Source organism: Lipophrys pholis, assembly GCF_963383615.2.
Source record: "Lipophrys pholis genome assembly, chromosome: 15".
NCBI classification, from domain to species: Eukaryota; Metazoa; Chordata; class Actinopteri; order Blenniiformes; family Blenniidae; genus Lipophrys; species Lipophrys pholis.
The window spans coordinates 11,675,741-11,702,684 of NC_137642.1; the positions used below are offsets into that span (position 1 = coordinate 11,675,741).

The window sequence follows — 26,944 nt, forward strand, 5'->3', positions numbered from 1 at the left end:
CATAGTGGCAGTACTATTTACAATATTTACAGTATTCAGTGTTCAGCAAGACGGTGGTATTTACAACAAATTCAATTTCTGCTGTTGAACAGTATGTGAATAAGTGATTTATGCGAGATTCTTTGAAGTAAATGGACTAATTATTTGAAGGTCTTATTAGCTGGTGCCTCAGGGCACTCGACCAATGCTGTTTGGACTTAATCCGGCCCATCTGCCATTCTCTGTCACTAATTAATCAATCAATTGCAGTGTGCACTAACAGGAGCCCCCCCCCCCCCCCCCCCCCCCCCCGGTCTGTTACAACTAAATGTGCTTGATTAAGGTCCACCTACTTATACTTTGCCCTCCAACTGGTCAAATTAATTCACGTTCAAAGTGGGGATCCATTTCCTCTTCGATAAACTGGTACTTATCCTGATAATGTAGACTTGGATGGAATTGGAATTTTAGAGGGGTACAAAGTGTGTGGCGTGCTGCAGGTGGGTTTGTTATGAACACCGGGTGCGTCCTGGTGGTGGGGGTGTTTCATTCCCAGGAGGGGGCGGAGCTTGAATTCCAAGCGGAGCGAGCTGCTTCCTCTCTCGCTACGTCACTCCGGGATAGGCTCGCGACGAGCTGTAGAGCAACAGTCAGTCAACGGGGTTTCGGGCTGGTTAACCTCCGCGTCCCTTGGTAAGACGAACCTAGAAACCGCCACATTTATTTCCCTGTTGATTCTATTTGGCTTAATTTGTTATTTCATGTACAAACTGCTCGGGTTTGGTGGTGATTGACGTCCGCAGCTCGCCGTCGTAAAGTTCAAAAGCGATGCTCTCCCTGAACTACAACGGAAACTTTTGTGGCGGAGGCCTTGTTATCTGTAGCAACAGGTCCACGGCGGCTCGTCGGACACCCCTGTGTGTGTGTGTGTGTGTGTGTCTGTGTGTGTGTGTTTTCGCTTTATTAGGAGGGATTTGCGGGGATAACAAGGTGTTGTGTTTTCCTTGCAGGACAGGAGCCTCCTAAAGGAGAAAGTAGCCTTGCCTGTCGCGGGTTTCGGCTCCGGGATTAAAGTGATCGCTACCTTTCGTCGAAACCGCCGGTGGGGATTCATGCTGGGCTGCTGAGCTAAATGCGGTACGAAGCTAAAATGATGCCGGTGAGTGTTGTTGTTTTTTTTCTTCTTCCCCTGTTATTATTTTTTTTGTTGTTATGGTGTTTATTCTCTCGATGTGATATCGCCGCAATGCTACGATCATGATTTACCTGGACATTTAAATAGACGTGGCAAGTGCGGATGGTACCTGGTGTCATTTCTGTGTCAACACAGGCTGAAGTTATTCTGATTAATGCTTTCTATCATGCCGCACAGTAGATGGTGTGTTAGTTTTCAGGCATAATTCGTGCACACGCGCGATTACCCCATCAAAAGCACACAATCTATATATATATTTTTATTATTTCCACTTCAAAAAATGGCAATCAACTTACTGCAGATGCAATGATTCTGCCCGTTTGTGTTGCTATATATACACACACACCCATCCTGCTCAGGACACACACAACTAGCAGAGGGCACCTGCCAAGTCTTGCTGGCACTGGGCGAACCTCAGCTCTGGACTCCTGCCATGTCATCACTATCATCTTCATCATCATCATCAGGAGGTCTATTGCTTTTGCTGCAGTGTGAGGCTCCATCTCTCAGCATTCCTCTGAAATGTGTGCAAAGAGAGGGAAGAGGACAGTCGTCCGCCTGCGTGTGCTCACTCCAGAAAAATAACCTTGCTAACGGTTTCAGTTAATGACGAGTGTTTCAGCTATATGCTCTGGCAGCTTGGCAGCGAAGGAACAAGATGACAAAAATAAAGGCGGTGTTGGCCATTTGTAAATATTTAACTCTGTTATGTCTGCAGTTTAGTTCACTGAAAGAGTAACTGCATTTTTTGACTGTTACAGGCTCCTTTTGGGAATGTAATCGGTCACGTGTTATTGCGATTGATTATCACTTTAATAACTTTTATCTTCATGATTAGTTTAATGTGACTTACACTGCTCCTTAAGATACTTTACAATTACGGGCAACAGAGAAAAAGCAGCAGATCCTCACATTTTAGAAATAAGAACCAGAGTGCAGTTTGTCATTGTGTTGGTAATCTAATTTAAAATATCAAACTATTAAAACTCTTGTTAATTTACTGTGTCCTGTTCAATAAACTAATCTTTTCTGAAATTGCACACTATTCACTTTATAAAGAAAAGTGTAGCCAGTATTTACATTGTTATTGTAATATGTTAGTTTTTCGGTTTGAATCTGGCCCATTGTGTTTTTAGCAAAGAATGTATAACACACAGTTGTAGATTCTTTAGGTGAGGTAAAAAAAAAAACACAACCCAGGAGTTTGTTGGTGTCCTCGGATCCTTACAATGATGCCACTCTTCTCTCAGACCTGTGTATCCAGTAAAACAGCTTGATCAGTGAATTAATCATCTTGGCATTAGCGATAAGGCTTGCGTTTGGATGAATCCTCTCTAGTTCGTGACCTCAGTTTGACTTCACCCTCAGTTCTTCTTTCAGTCGCAGATATAAACTTTAGCTGCTGTGAACGGGAGCTGGTTCTTCTTTAGTAATTGCCTCCTCTGCACCAATTTGGTGACGTCACCATGAATCTTTATCTGTATATGTGATTTGCTGTGCTTGACTGAGACCCGGCTTCTGGTGTTGGCCTGATAAACACAAAGTGGCCTCTATGTAACCATGTCTGATGCGAGGTATTGTCTTATAAAATACACCGATAGCACATGACCCTGCATGTGCAGGCCAGGGGCTCGGGGGGGGTGGTGCCAATGTAGTGTCATAATTGCTGGCTGAGGATGGTAAATAGGGGGTCACTGTTTCCTGAACACAATGAGCTCCAGGGACCCTTTAACAGTGTGTCGTGGAGGGTACATTGTGTATGTGCCTGTGCTGTGGCAGCGTCCCGATAAGGGAGGCTCACCCTTTATTGAACCACAACGTCGTATAACTCATTTACCCCAATTTCCTCTTATCTTTGCTCAGACGAGCCTTTGTTCTGCAGACACCCTTTATGCCGCATTAAAGCCTGAATCCGTTCTCTGTTTATTAGCTCGTATTTCATCTTATTGTGCTTTTTGTCAAGATTAATTACATTCAATTGGTAAAATGCACCAGCACAAAATTAACCTGAAAAGAGGGGCTGATTTTGGTTTTTACAAATAGCAATTATAAAGCTCATATCACGTTGTCATTCCTCTCCCATGGCACAAGTTGCTTGTTCTTTAGATTTTTTAACAAGATAATCGTTCATTCCATTATTTGACCCTGTATTTTATTTCCACATGCATTTGTGTCATATCTTGGTCACGCCTCAACAAATGGCACTGTTGCTAGACAATATAGTGGCGTCCTGACGGTGGGAAAGTTGAGGTGATGTTCTGGGAAGCCTGATTTTGCTGCATGTGTCAACAGAAACCTGAGGAGGCTTTCTCTGTGGCCACCGCAGGCCTTGTGTTTACTCTGTGGGAGAGTTGTGGTGGTTGCATAAGTACCCAGTCATGTGAGTGATAAGAACCATCTGATTGCAAAATTTTGAATTTGGTCTTAAGGAGTGGGTTTGTCAAGGTGGTTTTATCAGTTGAAAAGTGACGTGAAAACGAAAAGTCTTTAGTATGCCCTTTGGGTCCATGAATTTGTGTGTTTTGACATTAAATATTATTGCCATGTGGTCATGGGACTGTACATTCTGTACACAGGTTAGATTTACTAATCCCTGGAAGTATCTGCTGGACTAAAAAGTAATACCTTGTCAACAGTCCAAAGCTGAGCTTGCTGTTCACAAGTACGCCATAAAGAAACTGGATAATTTCCGTGAAGATAATCCGACTGTAATGCATCAGTCCCACAATGGCAACATAACATTATCCTAGTTTCAGACTGGAACTTTACAATAGTCACCTTGGCAGGTGTCAGTTTACCACCTCAGAATATGAAGTGATTCGCATGTTTGAGCAGTCCATGTGAAAATGAGTGTACATTAAAGTGATGCAACTGTAGAAAGGACCCACTTTCATACAATGAATACATTGTGAAAGCTTTGTCTAAGGTTGTGCCGCTAATCTCGTCATGGGGACCACGAAGGCCATGTGGGGGTTTAGGTTAAGTCAGGAATCAATGGTTTCTTTTGTGCCGCCCCGGTTGCTGTTCGACCGCGTCCCCAGAGCCATGAGCAGAAGGTAATATTGACAACAGGCTGCATTGGCCTTAAGATAGTATGCATGCAAATGCAGATGCACAGTTTACCTCTCTCAGTTGTGGGGTGCATCCACACATACTTTGATAATGATGATTTCTCCAGCTGACCTCAACACAATTGAAGAGGGAATGCTGAATATTTGTTTTTCATGACTACTTTGAAAGACCAGTGTTAAGGTAAAAAACAGGAAGTCTTTAGATGTTCAGAGACTACTCTTTATTTATCTAGCCTTGTTTGATAAATTCTGATTTTATCATGAACATTCCAGACCTCAGTGTTATGTTGGCGAATAGCTTTGAATCATTGCCCACTGTATTCAATTTTCCAAACTTTAAATAATTTTAACCATTGATAACTAGTTGTTCAGGTTTTTTGGTGCATTAAAACTATTCCCCATTAACGCATTTTCTATCCGAGTCCTGGAAATGTTCCTGTCATGGAAAAGAGCTTTTGTCCTCTGTCTGCTGCATTCATTCGCTTTCCTGCTTCACTGAGGTCTCTTTTGCATATGACAGATTAAATGCCACAAAGGCATCATTCAGTGCACATTTTTTAAGAAGCCAATTAGAGTTTCTAACACAGTGAATCGCAACCTCTTTCCTGTTGACTTCCTGCATAAATTCATGCTTGATCAAAGATCATTTTACATCCTGTAAATTCACATAAAGCACGCATGCTGCTGTTTTTATACTTTGGTAAATGTTCCAGTTTCTCATCAGGCCTGTATTTTTTTTCCAGCAATGTCAGTGATTTAAGCCTGTGTATATTTTCGATAATAGCTTTCAGGTTGCAAAGGCCTTGGGTGTTTGTCGTAAGTCCTCAACGGTACAGACAAGACACCTTTGGAAAGAGAATGATACATCCTCTCCTTTTCCCCCCTAATTCTGCTCCCATTTCCCGTATCTCTCAGATAAGCATAAGTAGGAACTGTCTTATCACGTCGCCCTGGAATGGGGGAGTATTTCAACAGAGTAGCTTATGATGTGTTCGGTTCAGTACTGCAGTGCAGACAGAGAGAAGAGGTTGTCCTGAGTGAAGAGAGAAGTTTTCTGCAGCTTCATTGTTGTAAAAGCTGCCCAGCTTTTTTTTTTTTTTTAAATGTTGCAGCTCAATGACGCTACTGTGTGTTCTGATTCTGCTGTTTGTTACCCCTGACCTTTTCTTCCTCACCCCTTCATCCCCTATATTCAGCAGAGTGAAAGAGGGACGAAGAGAAGTAATGCATGAAGCCATTAAGGACTTTTTGTCTTTCTGCTGCCTTGTGTTTGAAGGACTGCTATGCTGGAACTGTGTCAAGTCTTTAAGCTGTGGCAGGGTGCAACCTCGGCTCGCACTGGAAGATCCTGCAGTGTCTTCCAAACCTGTGGTAATTAAATTCAGAGGTGACTCAGTCAACAAGACCTGGTTGACTCGCTTACCACAGCAATATTTGTAATTGAATGACCGTGTGCACAGACGACCCTGCAGCCGTACGGCAGCACTTCCTTCGGCGTGGGTGAAGATATAGTCCCAGTTGTCTCCTGATGCATTACGCCAGCCATTTTTTTTGTTTTCCCTGCCATGGTTTTCACCGCGAGCAATTTGATCTTGCATATAAGTGGTAACCAATCTCAAGCTATTGGATCAAGTTGTCTGACATGTTGCCTTTTTGTTGTGACAGCATTCATGCTCCTCTGAGGAAGAGATATTCTGCTTTTGTATCTTGTGAGAATTCCGGAACGGTCTGCAATCTCTAGTTTCTTTCCTGATTTGCTAGACAATTACAGCCTTGTTAAGGATGAACAAAAAATTGTATACAAATAGTAAACATGATTCTGTCCCAAGTTTATTGAGCGGTGCTTTACAATGATGAAAAATAAACTTTTTCTTCAGTCAAAACTTTTATAAGATTAGTACATTTTTAAATTTAAACCATTTTACTGTTTAAATAAAGCGGTTGGTTTGAACTTTGTCTGCTAACTTTTGAAATCTGAATATGTATTTCAGGTTATCAGTGATAATGGAAAATATCTCATTTGTTTTTCAGTTCCAAAAGTGTCGTGCAGGAAACAAGCCTATTAGGAAATGTCAGCATTAGTCAATGACACGGTGTATGGTCTCAGCAAAAAGAGACGGGAGTACTTCCATTGAACAGAAATTGGTTTCACGAAAATCAGTAGGGACATTTAATTGGACCAAACGAGGACGACGACCTCATATTGCAGAGTCATTTCATTAATGTAGAGTTCTTTTTGATTTGGCTATTCCTGGTAATGGTGAACTGCAGTGGCAGACAGTTTTGATCACTTGTAATTCAATTTTTGACAAATTGCATTTAGACAATTGTGTAGAGAGCTGAAGGAAGGAGAGTTGACCCTGGCCTGAAGGGTAGCTTTACAAGGTGGGTCACTGGGGATAATTGCCTGGTAGGAATAAGATTTGTTGAAATAAAATTTGCTGATGAACATTCTCCTAACTTAATTTTCCTTCTTGTTTTTGCTCCCACTCATATTAAGGCAGGGAATGTCTGCCAGCTGCTCTGTTTATGTGACCAGGTCTGTTGTTGCACTCCTACATACGTTATCTAAAGGATCAGTGGGAGTGCCACACAGACACACATCAGCACAGCATTCTTTTCTGTAATTGGCTGCAGCTACAGTGTTGATGTTCAAACTGAAGTCATCCCAGTGTACTCTTGTCCAAACAACTGGAGTGGCTTGAAAAGCCTGTTCAGGTTTGCAATCAATGGCATCTGCTTTTGGCCCCCTCTGGCTTCAATGGCAGAGGAAGGGATCCAATTTACACATCAGAGAGCAAAATTGGCAACTGTGGGCTTCATAGATGATATCTTCAGTGCACAGTTGTTTCACAGAAAAGCTCTGCCCACCCTACAGATGCTGCAGCTTAATAACTTTATACATTATAGAGCCGGTCCCAACAAAGCTGGTTGCTATGCATGAGCCAAACCCAGCAGTAACGGGTTGGTAGGCTTTGGATTGCTTACTTTTCTCCAGACTCTCAGTCTGCCGGGTCAGGCTCCACCAGCTGCAGTCACTGATGTCCTCCTACATGTGTTTTACTTCAGTGTTATTTTCTCTTGTGGTTTGATGTTGCAGCCTTTCATCTTTTGAGAGACCCACACTGTCCTCTTTGTATTGTATCTCAAATAGTGCATCTGGAGCATATACAATTGTTGCCTTAGAAGATTTGGGATTTATGCTTTTATTTGCCCAAGTTAGTCCAAGGCAAACCTGTTTTCTTTTCATGTGGTTTAACCAGGTACAGATTGTAGTAATCTGATGTTATAAATAATGACTTCTGCACTGTTATATTAGCCAGTAGTGACTGCGCCCTGGCTGGAAAGTATTTAATTTAAGTCTACTGTTTTAACACGGAGGCTGCAGACTGTTAAAGGGCTATATTTTTATATAGCGGATTAACTTAATCCTTGCGATATAGCCCCAATGAACCAGCGTGATAGTGAGCTCCACTTTGACAGTATCTACAGTGCGGGCCGCAGAATTAATAGCGGCATCTCTCCACAGTGGCTATAATTGTCAATATGCAATTCTGAGCTGTCACACCAGTGTCGCATCCCGGCAGACAGCTTTGACTGAGCTGATGCTATGATGGACTTATAAAACTATCCCGAGAATATTGAACCTCCAGCAGCACAGGCAGCTTGTCCCTTCTCCTTCCCCAGGGCGATCTCTTTCCCATTGTCTCGGATAGGAAGAAAGTGCAATTCAGCAATTGCTACTGTCATCTGCTCCCCACCTGACAGACAGAAGGCAAGTGAAGCACATCTCTGTCAAACGTTGTCACATGCAGTCTAAATTGGTTCTGGTCGTCTGGTTGTGTTAAGGCTACCTGAAGCAGCGAGTTCTTGTTAGCGGTGTGGGGCTGCTGTCCTGAACCTGTCCTGTCTGATCCTTACTGAGCTGTGTAATTTTCTTTTCTGTTGTAACCATGAATAATTTATGAACTATCTATTTGTCTAGTAGGTCTTAGCAGTGAGTCTTCTGACTTTTATGTTGATACACTTGATCTGGGCTGTGTTTTATGAAGTAGTAATAATATCATTGGACAATTTGACATATAAATAATTGATTGTATTCTTTCTAAAAAAAAGTCTACTCCAGCCCAGCCTAACTTTCCATTATGTGCTGGACAGACTTCCAATTAGTATAATTATACAGTAGTTAGTAAGAAATAATAATTGTAACGTATTCCCCAAACTTACTGAAATGTATCACTCCTAACATACCAGGGTTATGAAAATCACCCAGATTAGCATAATTAGTTATGTGAATGCAGAACATGTGTGCATCATTGTGGCCAGTCAGGAGTGACCACACGTACTATGTGTGTGAAGGTCGGCTGCAAAGTGCTAACTCATGGCAACTGATGGTCGAGATCATTAACTTTAGTGCTGAAGAGGGTTTTAATCACCCCACAAGACCACACTCCACTATCTTCACCTAGTGTCGTTGTTGGTTCTCACACCCTCTGGGTCCTTTGTTTCACCACTCGGATATGAGGGCGGCGTTTAAAGAGACTTTTCTGGGAAGGGGTGACAATGTCAGCTACTTTGTATTGATCTCCGAATATATTTTGTTTTTAAGGACAGACTGAATGAAACTGATGCAAGCGAAGGTGGGGTTTTTTTTTCTTCTTTTTTTTTTTGAATCACAGAATTACCATTTCTAAAAGTCTTGCCTGTTATGGTAAGGTGCTTTTTTTTGTTTGTTTTTCGATGTCACAAAGGGTTTTCACATGATCAGAACAGAAACTTCCAACCAGAAGCTGTTTTTTAGCTTTGTTGTCCCGGGCGGTCTTCCAGCTTTTGGTTTTTGTAGATTACTGAAAAGGGTGACTCACTACTGATTTGTTCTGTTGATGGGGACCTTTCATTAACATCCCCATTGAATAAACCAGTTGGGTCAGGTCCTCTGAGTCAGACCACCACCCTTTATGTCCACCTTCATTTTCCCAGCACAAAAAAACTCCCAATCTTCCTAGCTTGTATATGTTGTCAAGGAAATTCCCTCACTAAGCTTTTATCACAGGAATAAGAAAAAGGAGCATGTAGCTAGTCATCTTCAGACCTTTGTGCTTTTGCCAAGTGTACCCCACAAAAGCGACGCAACTACTTTTGTTTCTGCACCATGATGCAGCTGTTCTGGATGCTCGCCCCTTTAAGCCCCCTTTGTTCTTGTGACCCTGCTGACCTGATGTTCCCACCGTGCCCCCTGTAGGCACAGCCATTCATAGCTGCTAAGAAATAAAAATGAAAGTCTAACAGGAGTTTTCCAGACATTTCCAATACTACTCTGATAGTTGTACTCTCTTAAGGTTCTTCAAGGTCTTGGACTGCTGCTTATCTATTTCATCATTATTAAAGTCGCTGTAAAGGCGGTGCCAGTACCTGGGGTTGAATCAAAACTGCTAAGTATTCTAAAGCCGTGCCATGCCCTAAAGGTTATTATGTTGGTTTTTATGTTGGTCTCATACCTGTTGTGTGATCAGATTTTAGATGATGGCATATTTTAACACATCCCTAACAGTTTAAGCAAATATTTGTTTACGATTATTACACAGAGAATGTGATTGTTCATTGATATTTTGCTATCAGTGTTGGATTGTGTTTGAAGATGTAACGTGATAATTCTCAGGATGTATTTTTCAAATTGCCTTTGGCTTCGGTTTGACCCAGACCGATTCTGTTTAATTAGAACTGAATTTCTGGTACCGGAACAGTCAAGACATTAATACTTTCCTGTGTAAATATTGAGTTTGACCTTCAGTGAGTGTGAGTGTGTTTGTGTGAGACGGGTTAACTTCATACCCTACTTTCTTATCGATGATAATTTCACTGGAGTTGCTCTTCTTCTTTTTTTTAGATAGCTATAAAACGATCTATCATCTGTCTGTCTGTCACACACTGACACAAATCCAGCTTTTTTCTAAATCCTCAGTGGTCTGCTCCTCCAGAGCACTTGGCAGGGGTATTTAGTGTGTGTGTGTTGGGATGGAGGGATCTCTCACAGTGGTGACAGCACTAGTTAGCAGTGAGATGGTGTGGGATGAACTGGAATTCTAGGAGCTACCCTCTGATTTTTTTGTTTTTTTTCTTCGTTGCCATAGAGGAATGAAGCCTGGGAAACAGTGCTGCCATGAGTGAGGCACACATATTACACATACACAAACACTGAACCGAAGCGAAATCAGGTACCAGTTAGAGAACCTTCTCTCTGCCTCTCTGTCTCTATCTATTCTAATATGCAGCCTTTCTCTCTCTGTGTCCCTCCCTCTGGCTGCCCCCAGATGTTCCTGACTGTATACCTCAGTAACAATGACCAGCATTTTACCGAGGTTCCCGTCACCCCGGAGACGCTCTGCAGGGATGTGGTTGACCTGTGCAAGGAGCCGGGGGAAACCGAATGCCACCTGTCTGAGATGTGGCGTGGATCTGGTGAGTGTGCAAGTGTTGTGTTTGTCCATCTACACACCGAGCATGATGTGGGATTTTCTGACACTCAGCGTTTTGTTTGTGGAACACCTGAAGAGACAGGAGTCCGTGTGTAGACAATCATTATTTCTTCTTACTTTACTTTGTGGGAAATTGCTTTTTGCTTCAGTAGACCATATGGGGAGATTAGCTGTGTGGTCATTTGCTTGATGATTTCTTTTTGAAGGGCTTATCTCATTCGAGCTTGCAATGCAAATGAACAAGAGCCCATAATCCCTGTAACAAACACAAGCACCTAGACATCGAGGTAGAGGGGGGGGTAAAGGGTCGAGATGTCTATGCCTGCCTTTTTTTTCGCCATTTCCAAGAGTCGAGAAGTATTGAAATCACAACTCAAGGAGCCAGGCTTCATAGCTGTTTCCATGGTGATGTTGCTGTAAGACTGAGCAAAGTGCCAATTATTGTGTTTGAGTACTTCCACAAGTAGCCTATAAAAAGGATGGCTAAATACTGAATGTCTCATTTTGCTGCTTCTCACTACAGACCAATTTTGACTCTCCTTGAATACCCATCAGCTACGTGTTCATTCCAATTAACAATAAAGCATTTCATACTACTTTTTTTTTCTTTTCTTTTTTTTTTTTAGTAATAATGAAATGAATCATTTATTTCACAGCACCTCCTTCTTTCTTTAACATCTATGTGGCGTGCAATGTATCAGTCCATTCGTGTAATGAAATGTTCCGAGGCCCTTTAAAATGAAGGCTGAGGAATAGTTAATGAGCCCTTTGGCGTAATGCCGGACAGAATTATTGACAAGACATTATAGTTGTTTTCCCTGAACTCATTGCTAAGAAAGCCTCGTGTAAATTACGATGTTAAAATGAAAATAGCTTTCAGTTTATGTTGGACCGGATTCAAATGAAACGCTGTACGCACACTTGACCTACATATGTGCAGTCACGCATTTTAACCTTGTTGTGCTTAATGTAATTAGAACGTTTTGGTATTGAGTTTGTGGGTGTGTGTGTAAATAAAATTCCCCAAATTTGCATGTGCTCTATCTTTAGAGCGAGCTGTCGGCGAGGGTGAGAGGATGCTGGATGTGCTCCAGCGATGGGGACAGCACAGGGCGGAGGTGCGCTTCTTTCTGCGTCACAACCGAGCCCCGAGCAGGGAACCCGGTAAGTGTTGGCTTTGAGTACTCGACATGACCACGCATACAACAGACGACAAAATACAGGGAAGGTTTTCAGACGTGACTTTTCTCGCACATGAGAACTATCATTACGCGAGAGCTATTTTTCATCAAAATCAATTTGACACAAATTTAGTGAACCCAAGGCAGACCGGCTCCTTTTTAGAAACCGAAAACCCAAAAGCTGAGATTGCACTGGACCACCTTCCCTATCGCCACGACACAGGCTCGGGGAATTGTACTCCTCACATTGCCTTTATCCACGACGGGGTTTAATACTAGTAGGCCTTCAAATCCGCGAAGCCTTACTTAGCCGCTCTGTAGGAGGCCAAGCTGAAAGCAGGGTGTCCCAGTCACGTCGTCATAAGCTTGTTACTTTTCGTTTTTTCTTGGGAACGTAGAAAAGTCTAGTATTTTGGTCGTGCACTATCCTCTCTGCCCCCAGTTGCGTAACTAAGCCCTTTTACCCCTCACAGCTTGAGTCTGGCCCAGCGATTAGACGGCTGTTTTCCCTTCCTGTTATCTTAGCCCGCTCTTGTTTTCCCACACTTTTAGCTTTGCTCTGTTTGGCTTGTTCTATGTTACTTCTCTCTCTTACAATATCTTTAAATTAATTATGTTGCACACAGTCCTGCAAACACTGAGTTTTTGGAAAAAGGTCCTGAATAGCCACATGGAACATCTACTAAAATACAAAGTATAAAATTATACTCTGTATAACTTCACGCCTGACGCCACCCTTTCAGCTCAGCGTGGCTTAATGTTAACCGGTATGTATTTAACATTGACCCTGAAGGTCAAAGGGCATCTAAAACCATTATGCAAGCTAAAAAAGCTTTCGTAAAGAGCAAGTGCTTTAAAGGATAGAATGTGGATTGTCAGATGCCCCTGTAAAAGGCCCGTAGCATGGTTGATTATTAGTTCATGTACACAGAAGCACACAGCTGTTGACCCACCCACAGACGATTATGTATTAGGTTAAATCCTGAGATTATTGCAAGTTACAAAGAGCACTGATCCCAGTTGTTTCCCAGAGAAGCGAAGATCATTCAGCTCCAGCCAGTCTGTTTTATTTAATTTTTTTCCCCAAGCTTTGTACTGACGGACACATTTCCATATAGTTTGGGAATATCAGATAGTGAGAGTCCAAGAGGCAAGAGGAAGGGCCAGTCCTGAACTAAAATGGACTTAAAAGTGACATTCGATGAAGCTCCATATTGGCATGTGACGTCTGAAGGCTTTTCTTACTCTGATTACTCAGGAGGGTCAAGAGGCTCGGAGCCGAAAAGAAATGGAGTGAAGGGTCCCCCAGACAGACGGATGGAGAATGGGGTAAGCAACAATAACAAGACTATCGAGAATTTATTTTAAATTTATTTTAATTTGCAAGTTTAACAGCTACAAATCATGTTTCATTGAAATGTCTTCATAGGATATTAAATATGTGGATCCTGCAGTTTGATATGAATCAAAATAATTTTTACTGGGATTTAATAAGCTGTTGTGTCATACGGTACTGATTTACGCATGATAGCAAAATAAAGCTGTGATATTGTTTCATAACATGGGCATGACTCATGTAATATAATCTCAAAACCTCACTTAATAACAATGAATTTTGAAATTGCGTGAAAGCTTGCGTTAGTCTTTGTTGGGGTTTCAAATATGGTAGGAAAAGGATTTTCATCCCCCACATGTGATAAGTGTTATCATTTTTGATTATTTCAATCATGTGAGTAGATTGTAAATGAAATGTTTTCACTTCTGTGCCCATTCCGGTCCAGGTGGGAACACCTCGGATGGACATGACGTTGGCTGAGCTACAAGAGATGGCTGCGAGACAGCAGCAACAGATAGAAGCACAGCAACAACTTCTTGCTTCCAAGGTGTGTGAATAAGTTCGAAATCAGAACGACTCTATGTAGATATAAGTGAGATAGTGTTTTAATTGATGAAGATGAAATTAAAGCAATGTGACAGGGGAAAAAGCAGTAAGGTTAAAGTACAAGAAAGGAGGAATTAGGCAAATTCAATACATTAAAGGAGGTCTTCTGCAATTGTTAATGGAGTGTGGATGAATTGCTTCAAGTGTGGCGTTCATAATTTGAGAAGCCTGGGACAGCTCCCCGCTTGGAGTTCTCACTGTATAGAGCTCATCTGGTATTTGAAAGTTTGTAAAGAAATGCTTCCTGCCCAGGACTTGTTTTTGTCTTCGCTTTAGATTTTTGCATTGACAGCGAGAAAGCCCCATTGACAGAACACATGCCAGTTGTAATTGAATGCTTGAGTGAGCGTTCTTTTCCCTCCACACCTCCGAGATGTTTTCCGAGGCCTTTTTTAAAAAAAATGTTTCTCTCGTGTTGATGCAATTGTACTCGATGAAGATACCGCTAAAAATATGGAACTTTGCGTAGTCTTTCTTTGAGCCCTTCCTAAATTATGCCCCCTAGGTTGTTCTTTCTTTTGTTGAGCTTTTTAGCATTCTCTTCCAAGCATTGTGCGTGCCTGAGGACAATTTAAAAGACCAAGGAAAGTGACAAGCAAGCTGTCAAACACACTTGCACGGGAGTAAAGTCAACAGACAAGCGTCACCTTCAGGAGTTGTCACGAGGACAGTTCCGGATAGTCTGGAAAACTTGTTTAGGAGTGCTTTGTCACAATTATGGCCTCGACGTTTGACGACGCAAAGTCAGACGTTGATTACTTCTATTGTTCTCTTTTCTCTTTTTCAATCGATACATACAAACATGATATGTATGTCAGCATAAAGAAACAAGTGGAATGAATTTTGTTTGGAGGCATCAGTACAATAGCTATCATTTGTTTTCCAAACAGTTCACAGCAGTACTGAAACTTGAAGAGAAAACAATCAGCCATGGATTACTCAGCTGAACTAGACAGGGATGTGTATGGATCATTATTTCTCTTAATTCTCGCACCGTTGTTTTTCTCTCAGGAGCAGCGATTGCGCTACTTGAAGCAGCAGGAACAACGGCAGCAGCAGCAGGCCTCTGAGCAGGAGAAGCTGCAGCACCTCAGAGAGAACATCGAGAACCAGGAAACCCGTCTCAAAAAGGTCCGGGCCCTCAAGGGCCAGGTGGAGCAGAAACGGCTCAGCAATGGCAAACTGGGTGAGCTGACCTGTATAGTTTGATGCCTCCTCACAGGACTGTGTGACATAAAATAATGGCTTCAACTTCAGATAGCTTAAGAGGTTTTTTTTTTTTTTTTTTTTTTTTTCATCTGTTCTCTCGTCTTTTCCACCATCATGACACTTCTCTCATTCCATCCACAGTGGAGGAGATAGAGCAGATGAATAACCTGTTCCAGCAGAAGCAGCGAGAGCTCGTGATGGCAGCGTCTAAGGTGGAGGAGTTAAGCCGACAGCTGGAGCTGCTCAAAAATGGCAAAATGGAGAATTTCCATGATAATCAGACCTCAGTGGCTGAACTGGACCGCCTCTACAAGGAGCTACAGGTATGCAGTAGTAAAACCAAAATAGAGATAATAGTTGTTTGAAATGAGAACAAATCTGACCCTTTGTAATTCTCTTGTGTGTCTGGACGATCAGCTGAGGAACAAGCTCAACCAGGATCAAAACTCCAAGTTGCAGCACCAGAGAGAGAGCCTGAACAAGCGCAACCAGGAGGTCGCTGCTATGGATAAACGCATCAACGAGCTCCGGGATCGGCTGTGGAAGAAGAAAGCGGCGCTGCAGCAGAAGGAGAACTTGCCTGTGAGTATTGCTGTAGTACATTCCGGCCCCAGTGGGATGGCCTTCATATGGATAATCATTAATGCCAAAACAAACTAGTGGAAATGCTTTTGATCAGAACTCCCTCTAGTGGCCTTCTAATAAGGGCTGTTTTTTTTTTTTGTTTTTTTTTTTTTAATCTCTCTCTACCTCCCAAAACCTCAGACCCACAGGCATTCAGAGCTCAGCCATACCAATGTAAGGCTCCTCTAACTTGCTCTCTTCTGTTTGGGAAACCACAGGACCGCTTTTCTTTCAAGAATCAATCCTCTTCCTGTCTCCTTCCATTTATTTCTTTTTTGGATCTTCTCACTGTGATAGCTCGTTGGCTCATTGCTCCGATCACGTAACCGAGCCGCATCTGAGTTTACACTCCCATTTCTTCACTCAGCTGTGTTTTCAGTCCCATTTGGCAGAAACAAGTCCTGAAGACTAGAGTGGAGTCATAAGTGCCGACTGATAACGCAGACTGGCAGGAATGTCAGTGAAGATAATATCTTTTCTGTTTGCCCTCTTGGCAGAGGGAAGGGAAGTTGGCTGGCTAGTATTTTTTAGAGCACCTCTTACTAATGGATATATATATATAAAAAAAAAACAAAAAACACATTGCAGTGTTTAAAATGATATATTCTTTGGCATAGCTCTCGTAGGTTTTATTTCAGAGCTCACTGCCTGATGAGTCTCATCTCCCCTGATCCCCACTCCCTGTTTCCAGGACTTGTTTAGTACAAAGGTTGCCTTGGGACTGTAAAAATGAGTCAACTGATTTGTGTACATGACAGGCTGAGCACGAAAAATTAACATACTCACTGCTTGAGGTTATATGCTCATGTAGGTAGCTCAAGTATTGGAGGGTGGCCAAAAACAAAACGGGAATCATCCTGAACGTATGACGCACGATTTTATGTTTTCGTCTCCTGAAATGATGAGGCACTTTAATCTATGCAGTTCTTTAATTATGTTTTCCTAATCAACTCACTTGTCTCCCAAATGGTTTTAACAGACTTGGACTGAATTTTCTTTCATCCTTCAAATAACAAACATTTATTTATTTTTTTTAATTTTCATTAATTCTGACTCATAACTTTGAAATGATTTTCCTCACTGTTGCTGATTGGGGAAAAAAGGTATCTCTTGAGGATTAAGCATGCAATATTTACTAAGCAAATGCACTGCTGAAACTATAAAATGGTCTTGGACATAAATAATAGATGGTCTAATGGAGATTTTATATAAATGTTTGAAGCAGTGCTTTACAATGACTTCTCAATTATTGCTTTCATCACGAGCAATAGGAACAGTTCACTGATTACACAATGTGTGTGTCTGTGCGCGCGCAAGCGAAAGATGAATAGCCCATAGTGAGGAGGTGATTTACCCGCACCCTGCCCAGAATCATAATGACTGGGCCTTTTTCACATCAGCACAAAGACACACTCCATCCAAGCTGCTCTCTCCTCCAACCAAACAGTCTCTGCCCGGCTGACATCACCCAGCGAACACATGCAGCCATGCTGACGGATGAGAGTTAGACCCAGAGCTGCCAGATGAGACCCAGAGCTGCATTATCCCACTCACATAGTTCAACAAACACAGAGAAAAGGCTAATATTAGATTAGAAAAAGGGGGGACAACTTGGTATTTTGAACTGCTGTTGCATGTTTGTGTTTTTGTTTTCTCAAGAATGGCTATCCTGGTAAAGAGAGGGCCGCAAAAGACACCCATCTTCAGGTAACTAAACTAGCATTTGAGCTTTCCATGTGCATCTGTTCGCATTCCAATTGTATCGGTTACCTTCATGTATACCAGCCTCTCGCACGTTAATGTTGTTTTTACATTGCAGGATGTTTTAAAGAAGAAAAAAAAGGCCACAAACTATTTAAAGTTTTTCTCTGCTTGATGCTGTAGTAGAAAACAATTGTTAAGAAAGAAAATACCAGTGTTAATAGTTTCAAACTTGTTTGAGAGGGAGGCAATGGTGCTCTGTTATTACATTACTTTGGCCCTTGTAGGATTTATCCTTGCATGTTAAAAAAAAAAAAAAAAAAAAAAAAGGGGGGGGGGGGGGAACTTAAAATGTAGTAACTTTCTTTTTTTTTTTTTTTTTTCACTTGCAACTCAGGGAAAAAGTTTCAACAATTTCTGTTGTGATAACTGTTTTCACTTAGAATATAGGAAAACATTATGAAATCTTATACCATTAGAGATACTGCGTTTGATTCTCATGACTTTAAAGTTACATTCATGAAAAACAAAGGGAAAATTCCTTAAATCCTCTTTATATTTATATACTTGTGATCATTGCAGTAAAAAAAAACACAATACAGAAAATCTTTGTCCTATTAGGCTTCAGCTGGAGCTGTACATTTTTATTCATTACAGATTTCACTTCATCTGGATAAAACTTTAGTTTGCCCTAGTGCCACCTACAGGCTAAAGTCATCATTACTTAGGCATGTAGTTGCATTACAATCCTATTATCCCTTTTGTGTATATATTTTTATCCTTTCTGTTATAAACTTTAAAAATTTTGAGCTTGTTATAGTTTGGTTATCCTTTTGTCATCAACTTGATTATAAGTGGAAACGTTTGTTCTCTCTCAGACTTCAATAGGATGTTTTCAATAATCTTCAAGGTCTTATTTTTTCTTACACCACCGGTGATAATGATCGATTTCTTGTCCTCCTCTTTCACCATGCAGCTGCCCTCTGATGGCCAAGCTGGACAGCAGTCCGGACCGTCTCGTGTGGCAGCGGTGGGCCCGTACATTCAGTCGTCCACGATGCCCCGGGGCCCAGTGAGACACGAACTGCTTGTGAAACCAGCCTACCCAGACGGTACAGCCACCATGCCAACCCAGGACCCACAGATCAAGACTGGTACGGGTAAGCAAGCAGAGACGACGCACCATGTTTGACCTCGATTAGATTTGCCACAGCTCACCTGGAAACACAAAGGAAAGTGAAGCTTAAAAGGTTTTCGTACGAAGTGTGTGAAGAAACAAGAAATCTCCAAACAGTGTCTGGTTCTTATTGACCAGATGTCGCTGTATTATGTATGTGATGAAAGCTGGGTGGGTGTTTCAACACTGTCCTGCCCCCAGCAGGAGCAGCAGACTCTGGATCCGCAGCTGAATGTGACGTCACATTGAGCTCAGAAGGTAGTTGGTTACTTCCTGGATAGTGTGATGTGACCTTGGTTTGCTGAGTCTGAACAATACTTTTTCTGAGGGAAGCAGTGAGGTCAACTGAGTGCAACTCGTTTTGACCATCTGTTTTCATTGGCACAGTGTGTGTCTATGTGCGCTTTTCTTCATTTAAGATCTTAGATGTGTGCAGTGAGCTCTTGGGTGATATTCTTAAACGTCTTACTGTCAAAGTACCTGATCTCTATCACAGTTTTACATAATAACTTTGCTACAATTGTCTTTAGAACAAATTTCAAAGGGGATGACTTCAAGCACATTTTAACCATTCTAATTTTTGAGCAGACATTGAGAAATAAAGAGTGACCTGTCCTTGCACTAGCAGCCACTCTCTGCACACTGCAGCCTCGTATGTCAGCTATTCTTGGTATAAAACAGTTACAGTTCTTCGTGCACACTCCAGTTTCTTCATCTCTAAGTTGCTCTCTTATCCATGAATCATTCCCACACTGGTTAGTCAACCAACACGGTGCTTCACATTATTAAAAATGAATGATCCTACATGAAGAATGTTCATCACAAAACAACAGCTCGGCAGAATCCACCTCCTCTCCCTCCCTCATTCTTTTACATCCCCATCCACTGTCGTCCCGTTTCAAGCAATTCCACATAGAAGAACTGAAAGTAACCATTTTCCCCAGTCTGCTATGTTGTTGCATGCGATTATTTCCGAATGCTGAGTTGAGTTGCCGTACAGAAAGAGGAGGGTTAGGAATGGGCGGGGACACAGAGGGATGGGCTCCTCCTCGACAGCCTTTCTGGCAGGGACCCTCTGCATACTATCATCCAGGCTCCTGTTGTTTGTTATGCTCTCTGCATGGCCCCTCACGGTGGGCCCTGCTCGGGCCCAACCAACCAACATCATGCCAAGACCAAAGGGGAATCTGGAGCTTTAAAGCGACTTTGTTTTTCTTGTCTTTTGAATGCATCTTCCTCAGAAGCCATGTTCTTGCTTAAGCCTCTGAAAGAGCTGCGGGCTAAAAGAAAAGGTACACACTTGTGTCTGTGCGTGTGCACGCTTGAATAGCTTTGTTTAGATATGTTCATTTTTCGTGACGGTTCTCTTTACTGGTCCTGGTTGCCGTTGTTTGTTAAAGTGTGCTTGTTGAGCGTCCTCTTTAGTTCTTTTTCTGCAGCTCGAAATGGGTCAGTTGGAACAAACGCGTAACCTTCACTTGAACTGACATATTGTGCGGATCGTGACCTACCCAGTCTGGTCTTATCCACAGAATGTGCGTTTGTTATTGTTTCAGAACAAACCTTCTTTTAGGAGAGCATTTATGTACACTGTGTTGGCACTGTGTGAAAAATCCTTGTGTTTTTAACCATCTCTGATGTGACGCTTTTCTTCCGAGCTGCAAAAACATGCTTTTCTGGGTCTCTCGACTTTTCAACCAACCAAGTCAACTGAAAAGCAAATGATAAGCACAATAATAATAATAATTCAAAAAAGAAAATCTACAGCATGTATTTTTTTTTCTGTCAAGACTACAATTGCTTCTGCTGTGTGACTCTGCAACACAAGGCACTCTGAACTCTGTTTATGTACATAAATAATAACTGAAACTACTTTAGCATTGCGTGTTGGTGTGTGGTTTGTGTTTTTTTCAGTGTGAACGCCTATGGCCTGGCAACAATAATATACCTACTTTTAAACAACTGCTGCCTTTGTTTGTCCTCCTTCCTCTGGTCCAACAGGCCTTCAGCCTGGGAAGCTCCCAGACTGGAACTCTTCAGAATCCAACATCAATGGTCATGGTTCATCGTCGACGCTGCCCCGAATGACCTCCCATTCCCACTCTAACGCAGAACAAGGCAAGAGCACACAAATTTTAACACGGAGACTGATCTACAATACAGATCTTATCCTCTAAAATCTTTCGAAGGGGCTTTGTTCTCACTTTTTATGGAATCAGACTTTGCCCCAACAGGACTAATTTCTGCCTCTACATGTGCTTTGTCATTAGATGAGTCAGAACTGAAGAGAGACAAAAAGGTGCGTCCATTTTCCATGTTTGAACCAACGGAGGTTCCAGCTACTTCCCTCCGCAAAAACCAGAGCAGTGATGACCTGGTCAGGGATGCACAGGTAAGAGAGATGCTATCTATATAGCCGCACAAGGCAAAATGTTATGTCACTTTGGCTTGCTTAGTACAAGAAGAAATGCATGAAATTAGTTTTAACTTGATGTCTTTCTTTTGTTTCAACTCAGTCTGCTCCCAAGGCTTCAGGCAAGGTGCCTCCTCCTGTGCCCACCAAGCCAAAAGGCCCAAGTGTTGTCCCCTATAGCAAGCCGGGCCTCAACACCGGCACGTTTCCCAAAGCGAAGGCCCACGGCCAGCAGCCCCCAGCCGGCCAGGGCCGCACCCCTCTTCCACCCTCACAGAGCCAGACACTCCCTCTGCCCGCCAAGCAGGACACTCCACCGGCAGCCACGGTGCGGCCCTTCACTCCCGAGCTGCCCTCCAAAGACGGCAACCTGAGCAAGCCGCAGACCCTCGCTGCCAGCTCCATTTACTCCATGTACACACAGCAGGCTGGCTCAGGGAAACCCTTCCCGCCTGGTATCCAAGGTGCTCTCAATAGAGCTCAGACCCGCACCAATGGATTTATTAGTGGTAAGAAAATGCACGTTGTCACTTTGAAGTAACTGAACTGAGTTGTGGTGATGACATGGAGGTGATTTGTCATTCTCAATGGAGTTTCTGCATCTCATAACTGTATGAAATCTGTTGAACACATTCACTGTTTGTACTTTGCATGGTTATGATTAAAACACCCCTTCAGTTATCGTACCCAATGATTAACTATTCATAAGTCACTGATCAGACAAACGGCAGCACAGATTAAGCCGTCTGTTGGATCTTCCATTCATTCACCTACTGCTTCTAACTCAAATGAGACAAACCAAATAAAGATCTCACACAAGTTCAACAATACACAGTTCATGTTCACAGTAGAATTTTGGACATGGCCTCATATTTTCTTAAACAAAAACCTGGTGTGACCAGAAATAGTTTTGGAATGAATGCAGCACTCTGCATTAAAGACTGATTGTGAATATTTCACAAAGTCCTCAGCTGGATACTTCTCTTCTGTGCTACTTTGAAGCAATAAATCACAGCGGATACAAACATGTAATTTTCTGTCAAAATTACTGTATTTAACAGTAATACGGGATGAAACTGAGGCGAAGTGAAACATAATGTTCAGTACAAAATGCGTTGCTTGATCGTCATGTTGATCTGCTTGTTTAATTGTTAAAGGCTGAGCCGCTGTGACTCCATTTTGTAATTATCACACTGTGAGACTCTGTCAGTCATATCCATGCTGCTCTGCATGTTATAAATCAGTCGGCAGGAAAAAGAGCAGTGAAAACGGAGTCAAATATTCCACATGTAACAAAAGCTTTAAGTTGTTTTTTTATTTCTTCTTTTTTAATTGTAGTGTATGGTAAACCAGTCATTCCCAGCGGTGGCTCTCAACATCCGGAGAACCCGTACCTCGAGCGCCGCTCGCCCGCTCTCGAAACCGACGTCGACCACGGCGGGGCCAATTACGCTGGTCCCAGTTCTTCTGAAGGTCCACAACCGGAGACGGAGCGAATCCCCCGGCCCCTCAGCCCCACCAAGCTGCTTCCCTTCATTTCCAACCCCTACAGGCATCAGAGCGACGGCGACCTGGAGGCCCTGAGAAAGAAGCTCTACAACGCCCCGAGGCCCCTGAAGAAACGCAGCTCCATCACTGAACCTGAGGGCCCTGCTGGACCCAACATTCAGAAACTCCTGTATCAGAAGACCACACTGGCAGCTATGGAGACCACAGTGAACACACCCACCACTCCCACCTATGCTGGAGAAGCAGAAAAGGCAGCAGATGGATCTGTGGCCTCCCACAGTCCGAACCTTGAAGGCCACCCGTCAGAAATGGGACAGATTGTAGAAGGAGGACAGCCCCAACCTCAAATCCCAGGTCCTAACGTCCCCATTCAGCCCTCTGTCGAGCCGACCAAAACCCTTCCAGCCATGCCAGAGAGTGAGGATATCGTCCCTCCGCCGCCACCGGCTCATCCTGCTCCCAGACCCGATGACGCCATTTTCCCGCCGCCGCCGCCACCACCTGCTGGTTTGGAGGACGCTGTGCCCAGTCTGCTTCCTCCTCCACCTCCAGAGGGCTTCCTCGAGGAGTTCCCTCCTTACCCACCGCCCCCCTATCCCAGTGGAGCAGAGCAGGACAGCTTTGGAGAAGACACTTTCAACATGAAGGCACCAGAGATCACTGGACAGGTCACTCTGCCACCGGTATGAATCCTCCCTTAGTGGAATGCAAAATCAAGATGAATTGGTCCGACTCTGTTTAGTTTTCAGTGTGTTTAATGATGTGAAGTGGCCCTGGCTCATCAGTGCCGTCCAGATCTTTCCCATCTTGTATTAAATTCCTGTGGCATTTGTTAGTTTCCCAGGCATAGGTCATGAGTTACAGTGAGTGCACATTCTGCTGTTTAATGACCTGTTCTCAAGTTATATAACTGAAAAATCCCTGTCAAGTGCAGCTATTGTTTCTGGAGAAAATGGGTCTTATTTTGTTCACACTAAGCGGATACCTAACCTATTTTCTCCCCCTCCCGTCTACTTTATAGAAATCAAAAATAAACACCAGTTTACATTCCCTCCTCCCTAATCTCTCGCTGAACCTCCTTAAGTAGTTTGACTGGCATAGCAGGATTTACTCTAACACACTCAACCAATGAGAGATCGATGTTTTGACCCACTTTCCTTCCCTGTTCACTTCTTTGTTACCCTCATTTAGGAGCTCAAAAAACTTTTTTTCCTCCCGCTCTTCAACAGTAGTTGCTCTTAATGAGGTTGCATAATTATGGTTTCAGTGAAGGGAATTAGTTTGTTGCAACTTGTACTGGATTAGCAATCCACTAAGAGCAGGGAAAAACAAGTCACTCCTCTTCGGAGTCCAAACCAGGCGCCACTTAGAGCAGACCCCTCTGGAGAACACACTGCAGAGAAACAATCGACCCGTCGCACGTCTGAGATTTCCCTCTGCATTTCTGTGTTTTAATGGCCGTTTCAAAACCATTGGTGTAATGCGGAGTCGTGGTTATGTCTTCAGGGAAAGAGGACCAATCTGCGCAAGCCCAGCTCTGAACGCATCGATCACAGCATGAGAGTGAAGTTCAACCCGCTTGCTCTGCTGCTGGACTCGTCTCTGGAAGGAGAGTTTGACCTCGTCCAGAGAATCATCTACGAGGTAAGAATATCTCGTCGCATCGCAAATTACAACTTGACAATCTTTTTTTTTATTCAACCAACTTTCTGCCGCGTCAGTAACTGAAACAATTGAACTCGTGTTCGAATCAATCTTGGAAAAAGTTTGTGGCCTTCATTTATTTCAGGTTGAAGATCCCAGTCAGCCGAATGATGAAGGCATCACCGCCCTACACAACGCTGTCTGTGCCGGTCATACAGAGATCGTCAAGTTTCTGGTTCAGTTTGGAGTCAACGTAAATGCTGCCGACAGTGATGGCTGGTGAGTTCAAGTTCACTTCTTAAACAACAGATACGCTCATGGTGTACTCAGTGGAGTTGTTATCACACAGTTGTTTTATTTCTAAAGTGTCTTTGTTTTTCTCATCGTCCCTTTTTCTCTCCCTTGTAATTCAGGACGCCTCTTCACTGTGCGGCATCGTGCAACAATGTGCAAGTGTGCAAGTTCCTGGTGGAGTCCGGTGCAGCGGTGTTTGCTATGACTTACAGCGACATGCAGACGGCCGCTGATAAATGTGAAGAGATGGAGGATGGATATACCCAGTGCTCACAGTTCCTTTATGGTGAGCAAAAGAGATTGTAGTACTTTTCTTTTTCTTCTCGCCACGAATGTTGCAGCTGTGTTCGACAGAAGGTTGTGTCTGTTGAAATTGCCAACATGGAAATATTGCGACGTAAACACGGCTTTTACATGGGCCTTTCTCAGGTGTGCAAGAGAAGATGGGCATCATGAACAGAGGTGTGGTCTACGGTCTGTGGGACTACACGGGCGAAAACCCAGACGAGCTCTCTTTCCGCGAGGGCGACTGCATGACCATCATTCGCAGAGAAGACGAAGACGAGATCGAATGGTGGTGGGCTCGCATGGGTGACTCGGAAGGCTACATTCCCCGCAACCTCTTAGGGGTGAGTCACTGAAACTGTTAACAAATTTGTACGATAATATAAAACGTGCACAAATCTGCATTGTTGACATTCATTGTCGTTTTCTCCACAGCTGTACCCGCGAATAAAACCAAGACAGAGAACGCTGGCTTAGAAACAAGGAGCCCTGCGACGTTTCCAGTCTGGCAAAGCACACGCTTACTTTAACAGACCGGGGACGAAAAGGACACTGCTGCAATGAAGAGACGAGTACAGACCAAACAATATGAAGGATGAAATATTTCTGGCACTTCTGCATTATGACAACCGAGGCATTCTCCTCCCGTCGTGCTCCAGAATGCAGGACGTGTCCTTACAACACAAACAGCTTTGTTTTCCTTTGATTTTACAGATTTCATGATCACAGACTCTGATATTGGGATCTAAATGGAACAGGCAGTATTTTTTTTTATTTACAGCAAGTGTTTTTTTTTTTTTTTTACACTTTTGAACAGTGATTTCAAGCTCTTTGTCTGGGATTCAGGTTCATTTCCAACACATCGGGGGTCGGACGTTGCATGCAGTGAATGAGTGGATGGTGATGACAATGGATGCTTTTCAAATGCTCTGTTACCATGACAATCTCCGGGGGCTTGTCTGTCATCGTCAGCCTGCCTGACTGTGCCTCTGTATAACTGCACTGTAGGTGTAAAAGTTTCAGCTGTGACCGCCACTGTTCTGCTTCAACAAGTCGGGAGAACAGCGATTGAAGCTTTTCGTTCATATCTTGCTGTTTATTCTGTGGTCAATGATGCCCAGTAAAGGCCAGTGTGCGTTTCCGCACTGTGCACGCGGTTGAGGTACCATAGATGCTGTGTATATTTGTAATTCTGTCACAAACACTAGCGAAATGAGACCGTAGCAAGTTTTTGTCTTTGTGATAAAACTGACTTTCAAAGCGATGTCAAAAAAAAGGTGTAATGCAGTATGGATTTACTATTTTAATACAGCCATTTCATCGCTGAAAAGCAAATGTTATTGCATAAACCTTTTTGTAGCAATCATAATGATATGATAGTCAAAATGATGCTGAAATTTAATTAAGAAAAATGGAACCTAAAACCTCCCGAAACACAATGTATCACATATCTGTCAATGCAGATGTATTTATTTTTGTTACTTTTTTTCTTTAGCCCTTTTGTCAAAAATGTAACCGCAAGTGTACTGTAGTATTTCAAATATTTACAATAAAATACTTTGTACTAAATTCAGCTGATTTTGATGTCACTGACCACAATGCAGAGTTTACCATGACGCCTTGTAATGTTATGCAACATTTTTACAACTCCAAGCATCCTGTTCTTATCCATCAATAATACATATTTTCTATTATCTTTAGATTGAACTAAGGCCATACAGTGGTGTAGTGGTTTAGCGTTCTCACCGCACAGTGACGAAATGCATGGTGCAAGGATGGTGCAAAAATCTGTATTTGACTCTAAAATGACCCGTTGGTGTGTATCTTTCTCAGGTGACCTGTCCATGATCGACCCTGCCTTTTCCTGCCCACTGTGGGGTTGAGGAATAGATGCATTGATTGAACCAAACGACCTGTCAGACTGGATTTGCTGCCCTCTGCTGGAGAGAAAGTAAATATCTCCACGGGCTTTAATATTTTCTCCTATAGTGCAAGCAGGTTGGAGGTTATGTTTAGCTGATATACAGCTAAACTAATACTATATCCAAACAAAGTTCACCTTTTTCTTTAGTTTACTTTATCTGAGAGGTTTTTGTCAATTGTGTGTTAGGATGTTTCCTTGATGCCAGGAGACACAAAATGCTTAAAATCCCACAATTTATTTACCTGTAGGTCATTTTCCTGAGATGGACTGATGCCCTGTCCAGCTCCTGTACTGCCCCCACCAATTTACAGCCGAGATCG

At 42.8% G+C, this 26,944-nt stretch overlaps 1 protein-coding gene across 2 annotated transcripts; it reads left to right on the forward strand.

Annotated features, from left to right (window-relative positions):
• The first annotated feature begins 591 nt into the window (after nt 1-591).
• Nucleotides 592-26,272, forward strand: tp53bp2a (tumor protein p53 binding protein, 2a). 2 transcript variants are annotated; one of them, XM_080481727.1, is made up of 20 exons: nt 592-672; nt 990-1,138; nt 10,557-10,704; nt 11,772-11,885; nt 13,161-13,231; nt 13,684-13,785; nt 14,856-15,030; nt 15,195-15,376; nt 15,471-15,635; nt 17,337-17,384; nt 18,355-18,538; nt 20,557-20,673; nt 20,826-20,947; nt 21,072-21,477; nt 22,307-23,160; nt 23,984-24,121; nt 24,267-24,400; nt 24,535-24,701; nt 24,845-25,044; nt 25,136-26,272. In XM_080481727.1, exons 2-20 carry the CDS (start codon nt 1,112-1,114, stop codon nt 25,175-25,177), a joined length of 3,396 nt encoding a protein of 1,131 aa, XP_080337853.1. In that variant the 5' UTR covers nt 592-672; nt 990-1,111; the 3' UTR covers nt 25,178-26,272. The 2 variants fall into 2 exon arrangements, with proteins under 2 accessions (XP_080337853.1, XP_080337854.1); XM_080481728.1 differs by having other exon boundaries at nt 18,355-18,532.
• Nucleotides 26,273-26,944: the final 672 nt, after the last annotated feature.

What these genes read in the sequence shown, in the direction of transcription:
- tp53bp2a (XM_080481727.1), top strand. Translation starts at nt 1,112, where the DNA reads ATGCGGTACGAAGCTAAAATGATGCCG. An exon ending in ACAGATCAAGACTGGTACGG is followed by an intron (nt 18,539 to 20,556) that starts GTAAGCAAGCAG and finishes CTGGTCCAACAG; the next exon opens with GCCTTCAGCCTGGGAAGCTC. An exon ending in CCACTCTAACGCAGAACAAG is followed by an intron (nt 20,674 to 20,825) that starts GCAAGAGCACAC and finishes CTTTGTCATTAG; the next exon opens with ATGAGTCAGAACTGAAGAGA.